General features: G+C 41.4%; 2 protein-coding genes across 4 annotated transcripts in view; one reads left to right on the forward strand and one right to left on the reverse strand.

Annotated features, from left to right (window-relative positions):
• tango6 (transport and golgi organization 6 homolog (Drosophila)) overlaps positions 1-10,325 on the reverse strand; it is a 44,672-nt gene extending 34,347 nt beyond the window's left edge. Inside the window, exons 1-7 of the mRNA XM_078257676.1 lie at positions 10,156-10,325; positions 8,485-9,143; positions 8,278-8,400; positions 7,472-7,640; positions 5,626-5,732; positions 4,142-4,304; positions 1,982-2,049 (exon numbers count right to left, since the gene is read on the reverse strand). Of these exons, the coding sequence (XP_078113802.1) occupies positions 1,982-2,049; positions 4,142-4,304; positions 5,626-5,732; positions 7,472-7,640; positions 8,278-8,400; positions 8,485-9,143; positions 10,156-10,207 (1,341 nt within the window). The 5' untranslated portion in view covers positions 10,208-10,325. The remainder of the gene's footprint in view (positions 1-1,981; positions 2,050-4,141; positions 4,305-5,625; positions 5,733-7,471; positions 7,641-8,277; positions 8,401-8,484; positions 9,144-10,155) is intronic.
• A 5,121-nt stretch (positions 10,326-15,446) lies between these two features.
• cry2 (cryptochrome circadian regulator 2) overlaps positions 15,447-19,294 on the forward strand; it is a 24,435-nt gene continuing 20,587 nt past the window's right edge. For 2 of the 3 annotated variants that reach the window (XM_078257677.1, XM_078257678.1), the window contains exons 1-2: positions 15,447-15,755; positions 19,276-19,294. The exon at positions 19,276-19,294 is cut by the window's right edge and continues 90 nt beyond it. In XM_078257677.1, the coding sequence (XP_078113803.1) occupies positions 15,598-15,755; positions 19,276-19,294 (177 nt within the window). In that variant the 5' untranslated portion in view covers positions 15,447-15,597. Of the gene's footprint in view, positions 15,756-19,275 lie in introns of those variants that run through there. The other variant, XM_078257679.1, reaches the window with a different exon arrangement.

Genomic DNA, 19,294 nt, shown 5'->3' on the forward strand with positions numbered 1-19,294 from the left:
TGCATTGTTTGGACATGTATGCAGCGCATTCGGAATATGCGTCTTAATCGGGGTTTTTACGGCCAGTTTACGGCCTCTTGCCTGTTTACGGCTTATGGTCAGCTCTGTGCGTTGCTATGGTTGCTGTACACAAACCAACCAGCCAACAGTTTGCAGGGCTGCAGACCCGATGAGAAGGAGAAACACAGCTACTTTTAAACATTATCAAAGACTTGGATATCAACAGGTTTTTGGATATGGGCACAAATCGCTACGCCGACCTTTTCAAGAAGCTGGTTGAAGGAATGAAAGAGGGACGCTGTTGTGTTCGCACGGTCCAATAAGTCCGACACCGCTGGTAAACTTTGAAAAAAAAAATATTTTGCACTGCTGCATGTAAACGGGAATATTAAGGCAAAGGCAAATTTATTTATAGAGCACCTTCTCATACACAGAGGTGATTCAAAGTGCTTTACAGGCAAAAAGCAACGACAAAAAATGTAATTAAAATAAAAGTACCATCAGACAAGACTAATTAAAAGCTCTGGAGAAGAAAACTGTCTTTAACTTGGATTTAAAAGTGGTAACAGTTGGTGCTTGCCTCAGATCCAGCGAAAGCTGATTCCCGCAGTGGGCAACATAATGGCTAAAGTCCGTTTCACCACTCTTGGAAAGAACTCTGGGCACCTCCTTTTAACAGACTCATGTCATCAGGGAATTATGATCAACTTACTGTATTTTTAAAGAATTCAATGAATATCATTCAGCTGCAGTTTTATTATTCAAAATGACACCATGCAGAGCAGTGAGCATGGATCGGATTCTTGCATATTTTAGGAAATATCACTAAATGTCACTATACAAAAATGTCATTAGATACTCATGAATATTTTCCTCCAATATACATAAGGTACTGTCAAGGAAACTGAGACATCGTGGGTACATTCTCTTGGTATATGGTCTCTTCGACTACACAAAGTCCATAACACCTTAATTAAAAGTACTGTATGAGCGATGGTCATTACAATGAATATGATCTGCATCAGTAACTATGTTTACATGCACATATTACTCCTCTTTTTGCCCTTATTCCAATAAGATAATATTCCGACTAAGCTGTGTACATGGCTAATGAAAATGAATATTCTACTAATATTACCATTTACATGCAGCAGTGTAAAATAGAATTTTTTCTATATAGTTTTCCACCGGTGGTGGACTTGTTGGACTGTGCAAACACAGCGTCCCTCTTTCATTCCTTCAACCACCTTCTTGAAAAGGTCGGTGTTGCAAAGTGTGCGCATATCCAAAAACCTGTTGATACCCAAATCTTTGAAATGTTTAAAAGTAGTTGCGTTTCTTTAGGGCTTTTGTTTTTGGCATGCATCTCTACTGCAGCCTTGATCGTTGGATGGTTGGTTTGTGTACAAACAGCCATAGCAACGCACAGAGCAGACCGTAAGCTGTAAACAAGCAAGAGGCCGTAAACTAGGGTTGAGTATCGTTTGGGTATTTTCCGATACCGCTGCTAAAACGATACTATTAAAACGGTGCCGGTGCCTAAACCGGTACTTTAAAAAACAAAAGAGCACAAAACGAAAAAGCTTGTTTATTGCAAAGGCCATATTGTCAAATTTAAATTATTTATTTCAAATGTAATAACAATAACTTATTTCACTAGTCAATTGCTGTTAAACGACAAAAAGAACCACTAGAGTTCAATTGAAAGCACCATTAAGTCCCGTCTGTGTCGTTTCTCCGACAACTCCGACAGCGAAAGCCAAAAGAAAAAACCCGCTTCTAAAACCCAAATAATACCAGCATATTTCACGTCTTAATCGGAAAATGCTGTAGTCGGAAAAAGGCCTTATTGGGAATATTCAAACGGAAAATGCGGTTTACATGACCCGTATCAAATTCGGAATATTGTCATATTCGGATATGAGGGTGCATGTAAACATACTCCGTGTAGTGATTAGTGGATGCCTTTGGGTGTCCTCACCTTGTATACATCATTCACACAACGTGTCAGCTCCCACTCCTCCACAGCAGCTTGGAAAAGCCCCTCATCTGGAAAACACACATATGAACCACAGCGTTCAGCCCTGTTGGTATCTGACAGATCATCCATCTGCTGTTATGGACCTTTTTCACAGCAGACATTTTTTTTGACTTGTCATAGTAGGAAAAGCACAGCTGAAATTGATAACCTTAACGATGGCTCAATTCCATCAAGTGTCCCAGTAAGCTGTTTCAGTGAGTCAGCATGCACAACACCAGGGCCTCTCCTAAGTGGAAAGCAGCCATCATTAATGGTTTTCAATACACCTGTGCTTTTCCTACTACGACATGTCAACATGTCTGCTGTGAAAAAAGGTCTATTGAGACAAGATGATGATAGCTAGCAGGACAACAACTACTGTCTGTTCTCCTGGTAGAAAATTCATATAAACACAACCTGCACATCTTGTGTCTTGAGCATACATGACCTGTATAGTAGGGCTGAACGATGAATCGTTTTCAAATCGAAATCGCGATTTGAAAGAATGCGGTTAGCTAATCGTGCAGACAGCGATTAATCAAATGTGCGATACTTAGTTGAATGTTTGGTGTAACATTTGGTTCAACTTTTTTATTTTTTTATTCCTCTTTTTATTATTATATTTACTGTTTTTCTTACAAGATAAATGCTGGAATAAAACAGGCATATCAGCCATGTCAGTTTACAGGAAAGTACTGATATTTTTTATTGGAAGTGGGGTTTTTTAAAAGATGATTTTTTTTGGGGCATTTTAGGCCTTCATTTGTACAGGACAGCTGAAGACATGAAAGGGGAGAGAGAGAGAGAGAGAGAGAGCGAGAGAGAGAGAGAGAGAATGACAGCAAAGGGCCGTAGGACAAAGTCGAACCTGCAGCCGCTGTGTCAAGGAGTAAACCTCTATATGTGGGCTGGGAAGTTTTTTTAATTTTTTTTATTATAACTTTAGCTTTTGTGATAAATGTTCTGTTTGACTGTTCAATGGTCCATGCTTATTAAAAGAAAAACACACTTGTTGCTGACAACTCATCTCTTTGTTCTCATCCCTGCCGAAGAATATAGTTTTGATAGTGTCTCATGTTATAATGCTCCATGACATGTTTTATCGGTTACAACAACCGAGAGACAGACAGACAGACAGACGAAAAAATTAGGACACCCATGCTAAAGTTGACTAAAAAGAAGAATACAAAAATCATCTTTTGGAAATTGATCTTAATGCCTTAATTAAAAAAATTAGGAAAAATCCAATCTTTAAGGACACCAATTTTCTTTGTGAATGAATAATGTATTGTAAATAAATAAATGTTCTTCCTTAAAATACAGTAGGCATAAGTGAGTACATCCCTATGTTAAATTCCCATAGAGGCAGGCAGATTGTAGGGGTTAACATTTAACATAGGATTAACATAGGGGTGTACTTACTTATACCCCCTGTATTTAAAGGAAGAACATTTATTTATTTACGAGACATTATTCAATCACAAAGAAACTTGGTGTCCTTAAAGATTGGATTTTTCCTCATTTTTCTAATTAAGGCATTAAGATCAATTTCCTAAAGATGATTTTTTTATTCCTCTTTTTAGTCAACTTTAGCATGGGTGTCCTGATTTGTTCACATGACTGTATGTATGTATGTATGTATGTCTCTCTATCTTATATTAAACATAAGATATCCGGGGGTTTTTTATCGCAAATCGAATCACAATCGCAATCTGACAGAAAAATCGCAATTTGATGTTTTCCACCCAGAATTGTTCAGCCCTACTGTATAGCATATAAAAATATGTAATATCTTTTTTGTAGACAGACTCCATTTCTCTTGAAAATGTATTGCATGTAATAACTAAATAATTGCCTATATACCATGTTTCTGTAAAGCAATTCTGTAAAGGAAAAAAGGAAAATGTCCACAGGACGACTGCAAAGAAGGAGCTTTTCCCAATGTATATTAAAAGAAATTAAAGATCTAACTAAAACAGTAGTTTCCAAAGCTGGAAGATGTTGTGCAACTTTAGTCTCTGGAACCAAAGACCTCAGAACTCCTCTTTGATTTGTACTACTACTAACTCTAGTTTGAACTGAACATTTTAAACGTATGGATATGATGGCCATGTGACTGACTGGAAGCAGTGGTGCAGCGGTGGAGAGGTGTGAGCAGAGGAGTGAGCAAGTACTGCTGGGCAAAGCTGGGCTTCTCCTGCACCGTGAATAGCACCGCCCTGGTGGCCACACGCTGAAACTGCTGGGCTGTCAGCTTGTCCCTGAAGTGCAGGAGGTCAAGGATCTAGACAACAACAACAACAAATATACTTCAAATGAACAAATTCTTATACAAACTTGCATGTAAATTGAGCAGGGGCTCTGTTAAAGCTTTAGTGCGTAATTTTTTGATATTAATTAACGTCCATTACATTCAAGCCATTGCCAAATCAGCTACAAAGCTAATTAAGCCTATCGCGGTGCGCGGTCACAGAAGGCTTGTATCATGTGGACACGCCGACAGTTTTGTTGCCATTACTTTGAATTCCTCATGGAAACTATGCACTACAGTTTTAATGTGAAGGTAGCTTTATTTAAAGCATTCTGTACACCGCTATAATACTGCCCGTTCTTACAGAAAAAGGAACATGTAGAGACTGAACGTGGCATATAATGATGGCATGAGACTGCTTCTTAAACAACCAAGATGGTGTAGTGCTAGCCAAATGTTTGTTCGTGTTGGTGTGCCTAGCTGTTCCGCCATTATAAGAAACCTTATTTATTGACGTATGTGTAGGATGTCAGTCTCAGAAAACAGAATCATACAAGCTTTAGCCCACACACTGATACTAGCTCAGTCAGGTTTACATCTAGACTGTGGAGACCTTGGCGCTCCTGTTTGTAGATCACAGGTGAAGGTTGCTGATCTTTTATTAATTGAGATGAATTGTACTATATATGTATCGCTATATTTTTGTAAATATTGTCTATTTTTTACTGTACTATGGACCTTCCATTGTGTCCTGAATGAAGTCATTATTATTATTATTATTAGTAGTAATAATAAACCGTGATAGATGGTAAGTTTAGGTGACAAATGTACTGCTTAGCTTTGTTTACACTGTCAAATGGGTTTAGATGACCGATCGCCTGACTGCTCGTGTTTTTTCTTTAAGGACTTCCACCATGTTTAAATGTCACAACGCTATGACTTGTGGGTAATTCACCTCAGGCAAAGTCGGCAGAAATGCGGTTCAGAAAGGGCTCAAATGCACTTGATAAGTTGACAGTGGGACAGTCCTAAGCCCTCACAGACATAGCGGGAACGCCCCTCTAAGTCTGTGAGCGTGGAGATTGGGCCACAGAGTTTTCCATCTCAGGGTTCATCAACACAGAGTTCAGGGTTAGGCTCAATGTTTGTTAAATCTGCTTTCTGAAACAGGGCCCAGGTTAGGTCTGTAGCATAAGTTGCAATGGCGACCTAGCCAGTTTAAAAGAAAGCCACCTTCATGGCTTTAGGCTCATTATACCTCACACACATTTGTGTGTGTGTGTGTGTGTGTGTGTGTGTGTGTGTGTGTGTGTGTGTGTGTGTGTGTGTGTGTGTGTGTGTGTGTTGAGCTGACCTGATGACAGACTTGTCTGTAGTAGGTGTCAGCTGAGGCAGACTGCTGCGGGCAGGTCACCAGGATCCTGGCCACACCATCGCATTTCCTCCAGTCTGACTCGCCCCCTAGAGGACAGAAACAGCGTTTCAGTTAGGTTTTGGATACTGTACATTCAAAGTACACTCTATGAAAAGATGAAAAACTTACATGCAAAATGTTACGCAAAATTATATAATTGAGGCAAGCGCTGAGTACGATTAAATGCACAATAATATTCCGAATATGACAATTTTCCAAATTTGATACGGGTCATGTAAACAGCATATTCATAGTCAGTAGTAGTTGTCCCGTTTGTCTGTTTGTCCTGCTAGCTGTCATCACCTTGTCTCAAAAACAGCAGATGGATGATCAGTCAGATACCAACAGGGCTGAACACTATGGCGCACGTTGTGTGAGTGATGTATACAAGGTGAGGACAACCAAAGGCCTCCACTAATCACTACAAGGAGTATGTTTACATGCACACTAATAGTCCACTATCATTCCGAATTTGACAATATTCCAAATTTGATATGGGTCATGTAAAACGCATATTCCGTTTGGATATTCCGAATAAGGCCTTTTTCCAAATATAGCATTTTCCGATTAAGACGCTAAGTCGATCTGCCGATATTTTTTGGGTTTTAGAAGTTGTCGGAGAAACAACACAGACAGGACTTAATGGTGCTTTCAATTAAACTCTCGACTGGTTCTTGTTTTAGTCATTTAACAGCAATTGACTGGTGAAATAAGTTGCCGTTTACAGCTTACGGTCAGCTCTATGCGTTTCTATGGTTGTTGTACACTAACCAACTAGCCAACGATGCAAGGCTGCGGTAGAAATGCATGCCCATAAGAAGAGACCACATTTCAGGTCACACATTACGACAGACTTGGCCATCAACAGGTTTTTGGATATGCGCAAGCATTGCAAGCTCGACCTTTTCAAGAAGGTGTTTGAAGGAATACAAGGCTGTGTTCGCACGGTCCAACAAGTCCACCACCGCTGGAAAACCTTTGAAAAAGTCCTGTTTTTCATGGCTGCATGTAAACGGGAATATCAGGGCACTCACACTTGGTTCAGTTTAAAATGGTAAAATGCGTTTCGTTTGACTAGTGTGATCACTTCGCTCCGTGCCCGGTACGCTAAACCGTGCCCTGGCCCGCTTAAAACGTAATACATCTAATATGTGTAATATGTAATATGTATATATCATACAAAAATTAATAACAATACATTTAATGAGACTGATTGTTTAGTTTAGTGATTAGTGATAGTTGTTTAGCGATTGAGATTAACTAACTAAAGAGTTTGGCCAGGGCACGGTTCGGTTGGACTCGGGCACTGTACACATCAGTATGATCACTAAACGTGCCCTGGATCTGGTTCTTACGTTTAAGATGAACAGGAATTGTAGTCGGCGAGTCCTGCAACGTAATGACGTAAGCGTGCTCTGGCCCTGAATGTTTTATTGCAGTGTGAGTGCAGGTCAGCTGGGAAGAGGGGACAATCATGCTCTGGCACGGTTCAAGGCAACTGGGCCAAGTGTGAGTACACCCTTAGTGGAATATTCATTTTTATTAGCCGTGTAAACAGCTTAGTAGGAGTATTGTCTGTTTTGGCGTAAGTGCAAAAAACGGAATAGGTGCGTGTAAACATAGTGTGATGGAGACAGATTAATCAGTGAAACTAATTAAGCACTGATGTTTTGCTTTAGTGTTGTTACTGGTCAGGTTTAATGCATTACAATTGAGTAGATGTTAATATCTCTACTAGTTTCAGTCGACTGTGCTCCTGACTACTTTTTCCTTCTTCCCTCATTACCTGGCTCCCCTCCTTCTCCCTCCAAGATGGCTCTGACTACAGCCTGGACACCATTAGGCTGCATCAGGCGCTCAGACAGCAGCTGACCGCACAGACGCCTCAGCCAGCTGGGAGCTGATCCCAGAGCTGCCCTGCTGCTGGAACCGCTGGAGCTTCCCACTGCACCAGACTGGAAGGAGGGACAGCACATATAAAACGAGGCCTCACAGACCTGCAAGCCTTACAAACACCTAAATTGGGAAATCTAAAAAAAAATATTGACACGATTTTCTTTATTATTTTGGTTCATGTAAAGTGGGGAACTCTTTAGTGTTATGTGATAATCAAACACGTAGGCTTACCAAGATCAAACTAGAAAAAACGCCAGTCACACAACATCTAAAAACTGGCCTTGGATCAAATATTGCTGCTCACTCACTTCCCAGTAAAGTTACAACTGTTAGCACTTCCACTTATAATAATAAGTTGCACTTAGTGGGAACTGAATGTGAGCAACAGGTTATGGGTAATGTGGGCATGCCAGCTGAATAATAAAAGGTGCCCTGAGTCTTTGAAGACTAGTAGCACTATGGAGCAAAAATCTATATGGAAACTCAAAACTGTTGCACCTTTTTTTTTAAAATGTCTTTGCTGACCATTCTTTTAAAGGATAACTACCGACTTTTTCAACCTGGACCCTAGTTTCCTATGTTTTTGTGTCTAAGTGACAGATGGGAACAACGATCTTTGGCACTGGTCCAGTATTATTATTATTTTTATTCCAGCCATCCCTGCCATAATCCTACACCAAACATAGACATGCACACCTGTTTGGGGCCACCTTGGAGGATCAGCAGCTCCTTGATAACGATTGGCTGGTAGACTTTTCCTAAAAGGCCTCCCAGGGCCTCCTTGCAAGTTTGACGTTCCTCAGCACTGAGCTCCTGTATCTAAAAAGTTTGGAAAAAGAAGGAAAAAATAGATGACATGCATCAAAAGCATTTTCATCTAAAATCATTTCCAGAATGCGTTACCTTCTCCTCTTCTGTGCCGCTTCTCCCTGCCCGGTTTGGCTGGTAGCCAAGCTGGCACAGCGCTGCCATCACATCCCCCAGATGCCGTGTGTAAACCAATGTGGCAAGGGATGACAGCTCCGCCAACTGCAATAGGACATTCGTGGTGGTAAGAAGGCGGCGTCCCACTGCTGGCACTGGCACACTGCGGACAAGTTTTTCCACCATGGATCCAAATGCTGACCTGCGACCCAGCGACACTCCCACTCCAGGGGCCAAGTATGGGAAGAGCCCCAAAGAAACCACAAACTGAAGAGCTGCTACCAGCGTCTTCTGCTGGGCGACACTGAGGACATCAGGAGGTAAAGGTGGAGCCATCTCAGGGGTGCGTTGCTTAGCTGCAGATGGAGCGGGGGTCTGCTTGAAACGTTTGAGTTCAACGGACAGGTGTCGTGCCAAGGTGAGGAGCAGTAGGAGACACTCCTGGACAAAGCGCCATGTGGCGTCTTCTGTATCGCTGGAGAACCAGTCTGCCGCCACCATCTCCTCCTCCCTCAGCCTCCTCACCTCCTCGAAGCTGCTCTCACTCTGAAGCTGCTCCCGGAGGAGGGCTGTGTTGGCCCGAAGCACTGCCAGGAGAGCCTCTTGGGGTGAGGACTGAGCATCTTGCACAGACGCCTCTACAGACAATAACACACAGAACATCGCATTGTGAGTTTTGTATGACTAATTCTGTACAGGATTATGCGGCATTTTCCCACGGTTTGTGGAAGACTAAGGAGCGCGGATTTGGCGGGGGGTTTAGGCGTTCTTCCTCAAGAAAATGTTAAATATTTCAATAAAAAGGGAATTTCCCCATATATTTTGTGCATCTTTGTGGGATTTTGTCTCTTTGTGGGTTTTTGTGTCTCTTTGTAGTTGTGTTTTGGCTCTTTTTTTTGTCATTTGGTCTCTGTGGTCATTTGGCATCTCTTAGTAGTCTCAGTAGTTTGTGTCCCTTTGTGGTAGTTTTGCGTCTCTTTTTCACATAATTTTGGACCGTTATTATTTCCATATCTGTGTCTACAACGTTGGAAAAACGAGCAAATAAAGTCTCAAGACAAAACTTAAAGCTAAAGAAGTCCAACAACAATCATTGGATCTGAGAAAAGTATTTTAGTTACATTCATTCGGTTTAGGTGGTTCCCAAAACGGATCGGGTGCTGCACCCAAACCAAATAATGGCAGGGAAAACCCTGGGATTGTTGATTGTATGTAGCCTGATTTCCAGTGCTACTGACAAGTTGTATCACACTGTTTGTACAGTAAAACTGTCCACTAGCAACACGCACCATCGGGGATAGACAAATGGTAGTTGACAATGCTGAAATTCCATAACTTGGGGACTTGGCACCGCTGTCTGAACACAGTGACCGATAAAGCTACGTTAACTTACACTAAATACATACATGCTCCTGACATTACAACCTAAAACGGGCAAAGTTACTACGAAGCACTTAAGTTATTTTAAATAACGGTAAACTGCTCACGCTCCTTGTCATTTTGTTAAATTACCGTCCATATAGAACCGAAAATGCTATCCATACCAAATCATGCTAACTTATGTCAGTAACGTTAAATGTAACGATACGGTTATCACCAGTTAAGTTACCTTCGATATCCTCGGGCTGTCAAGCTAAGTTATCTACTTACCACCAAGAGGTTTTGTAAGGATATTTATCGCTGAGATGATAGCTAGAGTCATCTCGCCATCACATAGACAACTAACTTTACAGTCATGTAGAAATCTGGATACGTTTTCAGCACTTGTTTCCGTTCATGCTGGTCACGCTGTGGCTGTGCTAACGCTAGCTACATGCTAAAAACATCTCAAAATGGCGCTGAAATTGTACGTCAACACGTCTAGTCACGTAGACACCGCATTGGCTGCTGATAGAGTAAATAGACATAGACAGTAAAGGAAATGGACACAGCGACGCCATAGACTTCGACGGAGACCAGTGAAGTCAATTAGAAGCGTAACTGTCAAGGAATATGCTATTGTTTTTGATGCAATTCCCACTGGGATTGTAATGTTAAAGGGTAATACTCCCCCCACAACCACTTACTCATCTAATCAAATGAACTGATACATGTGGGTGGTTTGTGCTTCTCAGCAGAAAAAAAATCACAGTATTAATAGAACAATTAGCTTTATTCCAGACTGACATTGTTACTATTCCCTAGGTTATTCCATACTGGAATGGTATAGTAGAAATTATCCCTTGGAAGAAAGTGTGGTCCTTACCTTTCAAATACCTTGTTACTAATAAAGTGAGAAGTTTCATTTAAACTAATACACAGGTTTTTACCCAGCAAAATCCAAGCAGGATGAGTTTAACTGCTCGTTTTGTAAGAGCACTGATGAAAACGTGTCATTTTTTTGGAGTTGCCCCAGTAAAATTCTGGTCAGTTCCTAGAATTCATTCACACAGTATTAATCCCGGATTTTTCATTTTGCTTTAAGGATGTTTTCTTTGGTGTGTTTGACTTTGAAGCGGACTATGAAGGTAAACACTTCATTATAAATCTTTGATTTCTATATGCTAAATACCACATCCATAGGAGCAAATCCAGTAGTTCTAAACCCTGTTACGTTTGAAACTAAAAGTTGAACCCAAGCGCAGACAACAATGCAGAGTCAAATGAAAGTTTAATAGGTTTATTGCAAATGTCCAAGTTCAGGTATGCAACCGGGAAAAAGCAAAGTCCAAATCCAATGGATTCCAGATCCAGGGTACAGAGCGGGAGTTGTACCGTAATATCCAAGTGTCCATGTCCAATAGTCCTGAGATCCAGTGTAGAGAGCAGGAATGGTGGATGGCAGGAGTGAAGTAGCAGCAGGAGTCAGGTTCCAAGAACTGTGGCAAAAAGAGAACAAATCAGGGGGAGCACAAACACAAGCGCTAAATACAGCCAGGTAACATCACCAGCAAGACTAACGTGTCATCTTGACTACAATCTGACAAGGAGTAGTCGGTTGACCTGGTATTTGTAACCGAGGTGATTAGTGTAGATGAGCTGCAGTTGGAACCCTGACTCCTGCACACCAGACTTCACTCCTGCAATTAAAGACAGACAGAGGGGAGGGGGAGAGCAGAGACAGAGCGCTACCTAGCAGCAGCAGCAGCAGGCATAACAAAACCATTCTTTTTTGGTTTTATGACTGAGTTTAGAAATTACATTAATTAAATTAAGTACACAAAAAATACTAAGGCCGTAAGAACTTTGGTTCTATATGAGTCGTGTGTGACCTCAAAGGTTTATTAATAAGATTTAGTTTTTTTCTCTTTGCCTACCAGCCTGTCCACCTAGGACTATTTTGACTGTGGCTGTACCCCTGTCTGTTGTGTATCTGATGTAATGTTGTATGTCATTTGTTCTGTGTAGTTTGTGTTGTATTTGACTGTAATGATTTGTATAAATTAAAATAAATAATAAAATAAAGTCAATTAGAAGCACTTAGATTTATCATTAACATTAAGAAATTGAGATTGATCAGAGAAATAGGACTTAAACCAGCTTAGTGTGATTCCTTTAACGCCAACTAAATGTTCCAGTCTCTGTAACAGGATGGTATGGTCAATAGTGTCGAATGCAGCACTAATATCTAATAAGACAAGTACGGAGACAAGTCCTTTGTCTGAAGCAGTTAGAAGGTCGTTAGTAATTTTCATCAGTGCCGTCTCTGTGCTATGATGCATTCTAAATCCTGACTGAAAGTCCTCAAATAGACTATTCCTATGTATGACTGCGGTACATAACCTGTTAATAAAGACATATTGATCATATCTAGTAATGAAGTGTGAACCATGGGTCACGCTTCTTTAAGTAGCCTCGTTGGGATGGGGTCTAAGAGACAGATAGATGGCTTTGCTGAAGAGACCTTTAACATTAATTGTTGAAGGTCTATAGGATAAAAGCAGTCTAAGTATATGTCAGGTCCTGTCGTTCTTTCTAGCAGTCCTGCGTTTAAAGGTGAACTGTTAGGGGTTGAGGGCAAAAGATGATGAATTCCATCCCTAATTGTTATAATTGTATCATTAAAGAAACTCATGAAGTCGTCACTACTAAGAGCTAGGGGAATAGATAGCTCAGTAGAGCTGTGGCTGTCAGTCAGCCTGGCTACAGTGCTGAAAAGAAACCTTGGGTTGTTCTTATTTTCTTCTATCAATGATGAGTAATAGTCTGATCTGGCATTTCTGAGGGCCTTCCTATAGGTTTTCAAACTGTCTTGCCAATCTAAACGAGATTCTTCCAATTTGGTAGAACGCCATTTACTTTCAAGTTTTCGCGAGATTTATTTTAATTTGCGAGTTTGGGAGTTATACCAAGGTGCTAGTTTCCTTTGCTTCATCATCTTCTTTTTGAGAGGCTTTTAAAGTTGTCCGTAGGCAGGCCGTAGCACCGTCTACAAAATTATCAATTTGGGAGGGACTAAAGTTAACATAAAGGTCCTCTGTTATATTAAAGCATGACATTGAGTTAAATGCTGTTGGAATATCTTCCTTAAATTTAGCTATAGCACTGTCAGATAGGCATCTAGTGTAGAAGCTTTTATCTAATTTTGTATAGTCGGGTAGTAAGAATTCAAAAGTTATTAGAAAGTGGTCTGATAATAAAGGATTCTGCAGAAATACTATCAAATCTTCAATTTCAATGCCATATGTCAGCACTAGGTCAAGGGTGTGGTTAAAACAGTGAGTGGCCTCATGCACACTCTGACTGAAACCAATCGAATCTAGTAGTGAGTTGAAAGCAATACTAAGGCTATCGTTGTCAACGTCAACATGGATATTAAAATCACCTACAATAAGTACTTTGTCTGATTTAAGGACTACACATGATAAAAACTCAGAGAATTCAGATAAAAATTCAGCTTCAACTTAGCACTGTAACACACCGCACAGAACACAGCCGACGGCCAAGTACCACGTACGTTCTGAGCCTATGTGCAAGGAAATAACTCCCCATACCAGCAGGTGGCGGTAATCTATTCATCATTCAACAAGGGAAACCAGATACTTTTGCTATGATACCCACAACAAACGGAGTTTGCTCTAGCAGCGGTAGAACCGAACAAACTCTGCTTCACTCCCCGCTGGGAAGACAGCGGTACCGGGAGATGGCTGACTGGACTGTGCCTCTCCCTGGCTGTCATCCGTTTTCTCGGCAAAGAAGTAAGGGAGCGGAGCGAACGAACGGCGGTGGCTGGCTCGTAAACTAAAGTTAGCTTGCTAATTTCACCCACCCAACATGCCTTCATCATACACTGGTTACCTAAAATTAGCCAAAGTAAATTGTCACTCATCTGAAGATAGCAATGTGCTTTCCTATGATTTTACAAGAGCGTGTGAATTAAACATTAAGTTGTTACATTTATACTAATAAAAAGGATGGCCAGCTGACTGGTAAGCTAGCTTGCTTGCTAGGGGGGTAATTGTTTAGCAGTGCAGAGAGAGAGGTCTATTATGGTCTTTATATTAAATATCAAGGTATAGGAAATTAGTTTATTAACGATTATTTTGTAATGTCTAGTAGAGGTCTTTAAAAATACATATTATTGTTGGAATAAATATGCCTAAGCAAGTAGTTATGTATATCTCATTGTAGGCTACGTTTTCCATCTTATGGACATAATGTGCAAAAATAGTTATTCCAATCGTTCGAACCTGTGTGTTTTTAGAAGGAACATTCGAACGTAATCTTTGACCAGTTTTGACAGCTCTATGTGTATTGGATTGATTAGATGAGATGAAAAATAAAAGGAGCCTTTGGTGTGCTTGTCACAGTTTGTTTTTCTCACTCTTGTTTCCAAGCATAACAGTCAATCAGATGAATTGGCTATTCAGCCGACGGTCAACAATCGCCGACACCGGCGGGACAACACCGACTATAGGCCGTCGGCCCAACTAGGACCGACTGCCGACCGTCGGCTTGGTGTGTCAGGGCCTTAATTGGGGTAGCCTTGGAGAAACCATCTCTTTTGGCTGCTGTGGATGTCTGTTTCAAGGCATTTTTTGTGTTCAGTGTCGGTTATCCGAAACCTTGTGCTAAAGTTTGGGAGTTCATCCAGACTACCGTCTTTCAGATACCAGGACATGAATCAAACGCTGTCAAATTAATGAGAGCTCGGGTTGCTACTATGTTGTTTTTATTGCACACGGTTGAGTTAAGATTTCAAAGATGGTTCCATAGTTCACTGCATGCATTTAGCTAAGTTGTGACTATTTTGTCCACAGTGAATCCTTAGGATGAACTGTATCTGTGGATGGCTTTAGTGACCACATTACCTATAGGCCAGAAAACAACTTTCAAAAATTAACAATAATTTGGAAGCCCCCTGCTTTAACTCTGAGGACCCCCTAGGGGCCCCAGACCCCCTGTTGAGGATCACTGAACTACCTGTCACAAAATAAAAAAGACTATTGTTCCAAACAATGTTGCAGTGTTATTTACAGTGGGCATATGTAAAAGTATCCATTGTTTTACTTTTTTGAAAGTAGATGAGGAGACAAAAGTTGAACTATTTAGTCTTTTAAAATGGGTTATATTCCCTTTGGATTGTTATAGCTAGGCCTGCTCCATTTTATTTTAGGAACAAACTGTAGCCTATCTGTGCCTGATGCTATCCCCCTGTAAATCATCTGAATCTGAATCTAAAATCTGCAGACAGATTTGTTTACATATGCACCATGTTAAAACGGAAATGATCACTTTGTAGCTTGACAGATGCGGTATTAATACAGTCTATGGGCATGACGGGCATGTCACTGCTCCCAAACGTGACACAGCTCCTGTCATTTGCCAAACAACCAATCAAAGTTGTCCAGTTTTGTCATTCATGCTGACGTTTTACCATGTACCCAATCAGCGAGCAGATACGGGGATAACAACGCATCATACAACGTCACAGTTTACTGTACTACCTACGCCCCCCTCCCCCCAGTGTTGCTTTTCGATGACAGCTCACAGTAAGTGAAGTTTACTGGGAGTCTACAAAACGGTCACTGTTTTAGCCTTCCCTAGTAGATTTTGGCTTCATTTCGACCGATCCCTCGGGATTATTCTTTAACAATGGAATAAGAAGTAATCATGGTGGTAAATTCAGTGCACTGGTTTCGCAAAGGTCTGCGGTTGCACGATAATCCGGTGCTGCAGGAGGCCCTCAATGGAGCGGACACCGTGCGCTGTGTTTATATCCTAGACCCGTGGTTCGCTGGCGCAGCCAACGTGGGAATCAACCGATGGAGGTTTGCCATTTAACTTTATCTGTGACACGTTTACATTCTATTAAACGCTGGTTGTCAGTAACGCATTATGTGAACACAATTTATCAGGTCGCCATTTGTGTGATTCATTGCCTTATAACGTGCAACGCTTGGAGTTTAGGCTCTGGCCTCCACTACACTTTAGTTAGCTAACGTTAACGCTATCTTAAAATGGAGATAATTCCATGCCAAGCACCATAGAAGAATCGAACAAGTTTAATGTTAGCCTTGTACATCGGCGAAGTATTCCCCACCTAGAAGAAGACCACTTCTTTATCGAATCAGTACTGTCCGCTGGTATGTTCGGTATAAACGAGAACTGCCATGAAACGGTTAAACTTGTCAAAAAAACAAATCTAAAACAAAAAAAACCGCACCACTATTTTGACTATCGCCCAACTGATCCCACTGAAGTTTGGAGGAAACTGAACTGAACTGAAAGAAGGTCGTGGTTATTCGCCCAATTCCCGGCTGAATAACATTTTCAAGCAAGTCCTTGATTTTGAATTATGATTATGTTCACATTCGGACAGTTTTTGGTAACATACTATCAAAAACTCCTTTATCACAAACATAAATGTAAGTGTAATGGTGTAAAACTTTATTTATATATCACATTTCAGCAACAAGACAATTCAAAGTAGCCTACACTCCAACCCGTTCTCCAACGCACTCGTGAGTGTATATGTGCGTTACATAGGCTAAAAAATAGCTACAAGATTCAAACTTACAGTGCAGTATAATAAGTAAAACAGTTACTCGATTTAATAATCGGGTAGCGTCAAACAAAATAACTGAAACCGAGTCTCCACGTACCTACGTACGTAGCCACGGCAGATTTAACGCAGAAGCATAAATCAAACTTAAAAAAACACTTCTGGAACCAGAGCTGTTAAAAAAGTGGGCGGTCACTGTCAAGCTCTATTGATTTTTTTTTAAAGACAGGCCGGTGACGTGCAAATTTCAGGAGTTTAAAGGCCCGGACACACACAGCCGACGGCCTCGGCAGAAAAGGCAGTTGGGCTGATCAGTCTCCCCGAGTTGGTCAAAAAAGTACCTTGGAACACACCAAAGCGACGAGACAGAATACGTCTCCATAACAGCAGGCTGCGCTAATCTGTATTGTCCCAAAAATGAAAACCGACAGCTGATTGGACGAGCGTGTCACATGGGTCTGGTTTCTCCGGAAATTCAAAGACAGACTGTCCAAGGGGGTAAGCTTCTCCTCGGACTGCGAACCTCCTATGGCGCCATATTGATGCTACCAAGTCATCACCTCCCGTTAGCATTCCATTGACTGCCATTCATTTTGGCGCCACTTTGACAGCGAATAACTTTACATCTGAAGCGTTTAAAGACTCTATTTGTCCATTGTTTATTTCTAAAGAAACACGACAATGTATAAAAGGCTCCATTAACTTGTACCTCACGTTATGGCTCCGTAGCAGACGTTTTTGTAAAAATAGGCTAACGATTGTGTCATAACCACGTGACTTACTGTCGCATAGTAGAGGAATTACCGTATAGTACAGGAGAAGCGCGCAGGCAGTTTTGTCTCACATTAGCTGTGTAAGTGCAATTACTAATGTTAACTAGCATTTTAGTTAGCAATAATTAGCCTGTGTCCATGTTATCTCCTTACATATACCTATGCTCTCCATCTCTGCAATATTCGGAATGATTGAGATTTCTCTTGGCACAGCTACCAGAAGACTTACAACTTTCAGACACGTTGCTCGCGGCACATTTACGTCGTCTCTCTCAATTGGAGGCTGCGCAGTAACGCTCAGCCATCACCGGAAAAGTGCTTCTAATGGCCTTCACTGGTCTCCGTCCAGAGCAACGGGATCTGTTGGTCCATTCTTATATACTGTCTATGAGACGATCATGGCCATATACAGTATATAAGAATGGACCAACAGATCCCGTGGCAGTCAACGCAATGCTAACTGGAGGTGATGGCTTATTAGCATCAAAATGGCGCCATAGGAGGTTCGCGGTCTGAGGAGAAGCTTACCCCCTTGGTCATGGCGGCTTGTTCAGAATACGATCTCATATTGTAGTAAAATAATTCACCGAAACGTGTTTCTGAAAACATTTTAAGCGAGAAATAGGCCATGCAGTTGCTGAATCTGTCTTCATTTCAGATCAACAAGGTCAGTTTAAAAGATTTTCGTCAGATTTTAAGAGACTCTAGTCATTCCGCTCCCCGTTTCCGGGTTAGCCCTCTACCAATCAGATAGGTCATTTGAGTTTGACTGCCGGCAGTGCCCGTCCCACCGATTTATACATGTCAAATCGGCCAAAATGAAGGACAACGGCCCCTCGGACGGATGGCGGCACGGAACACACCGAACAGACTCGAGTCACTGACCTCGCCAGACTGTCCAACGGACGATTATCGGCTCTGTGTGTCCGGGCCTTAACAGACAGGGTCTCCTGAGGTACAGTCTTTGGTATAGAGGGAGAAGAGCAGTGGGGAGAGAACACATCCCTGGGGGGCACCAGTACTGATGGTATAGGTGCTGGATGAGATTTTCCCCAGCCTAACCTGGTGCCTCCAGTCTGTCAGGAAGTTTGTGATCTACTGAGATATATTTTCTCTCGTTTGGTGGGTGTGTCTCTAGTTTATTGGCTCAGGTCACAGGTGATACTCAGCAGAGACGTGTCTGTAAACTCGTGGTAATAAAAAGGCAGAGCGCTCTCTACCCGTGGGGTCGAAAATCAAGCTGTTCCAATTAGCGCTCCCCCTAGAGGCCTGGAGAAGTTTGCGGGGTTTGTGTGCTTTTTTTTTTGTCGCATTTTTTTCTGTATTTGCTGTGTATTTGGTTGTGTTGTGTGTATTTGGAACATGTTTGCTAAATGCTGCGCATGTGTTGTCAAATTTATGAAGATGTTTTCATAATTTGCTTGTGTATTTGCGTGTGTTTCATTAAGTTGCAGTGCGTTTGCCCCTGTCGGCCACCGTACGTTTTCTTCTTCTGTGTGCTTAGAAGTGGGGAATTTACAGCGTTTTTCTTTAACCTTTATTGTGCGGCCGTTTAGTTTAATTCACAGTTTATTAATATCCAATAGCCCGTTCTGTCCAAACTGCTCCAAATTCCAAACCCTAAATTCATTGGGTACCCAGGAATCCCAGGTAGTAGATTGAATAAACGGTTCATGAGATATTTCAAAGAGACACACACACACACACACACACACACACACACAGATATATCCCGATTTATTAGAGAGCTAGCACCTTACGGGAGTAGCACTCTGAATTTCGTTATACGTTTTAATGATACAATGACAATAAAAGGCATTCTATTAACTCAGAGCCTGATCGGGAAAGGCCTCTCTTCCGGTTCTTGTTCTGTGTGGTTGTTTGAAAATAAATTACAGGACTGAAATGGTGTGCATCTCATCACTGTGCCATCCCAGCTGCCAACCTGCAACCTGCTGCCTTGTAGTTTGGTAATATTTCTCACTAATTTCCTTTATGTGTGTCTGTGTGCAGGTTTCTGCTAGAGGCTCTG

Source organism: Sander vitreus, chromosome 8 (genome assembly GCF_031162955.1).
Source record: "Sander vitreus isolate 19-12246 chromosome 8, sanVit1, whole genome shotgun sequence".
In the NCBI taxonomy this organism is placed as follows: domain Eukaryota; kingdom Metazoa; phylum Chordata; class Actinopteri; order Perciformes; family Percidae; genus Sander; species Sander vitreus.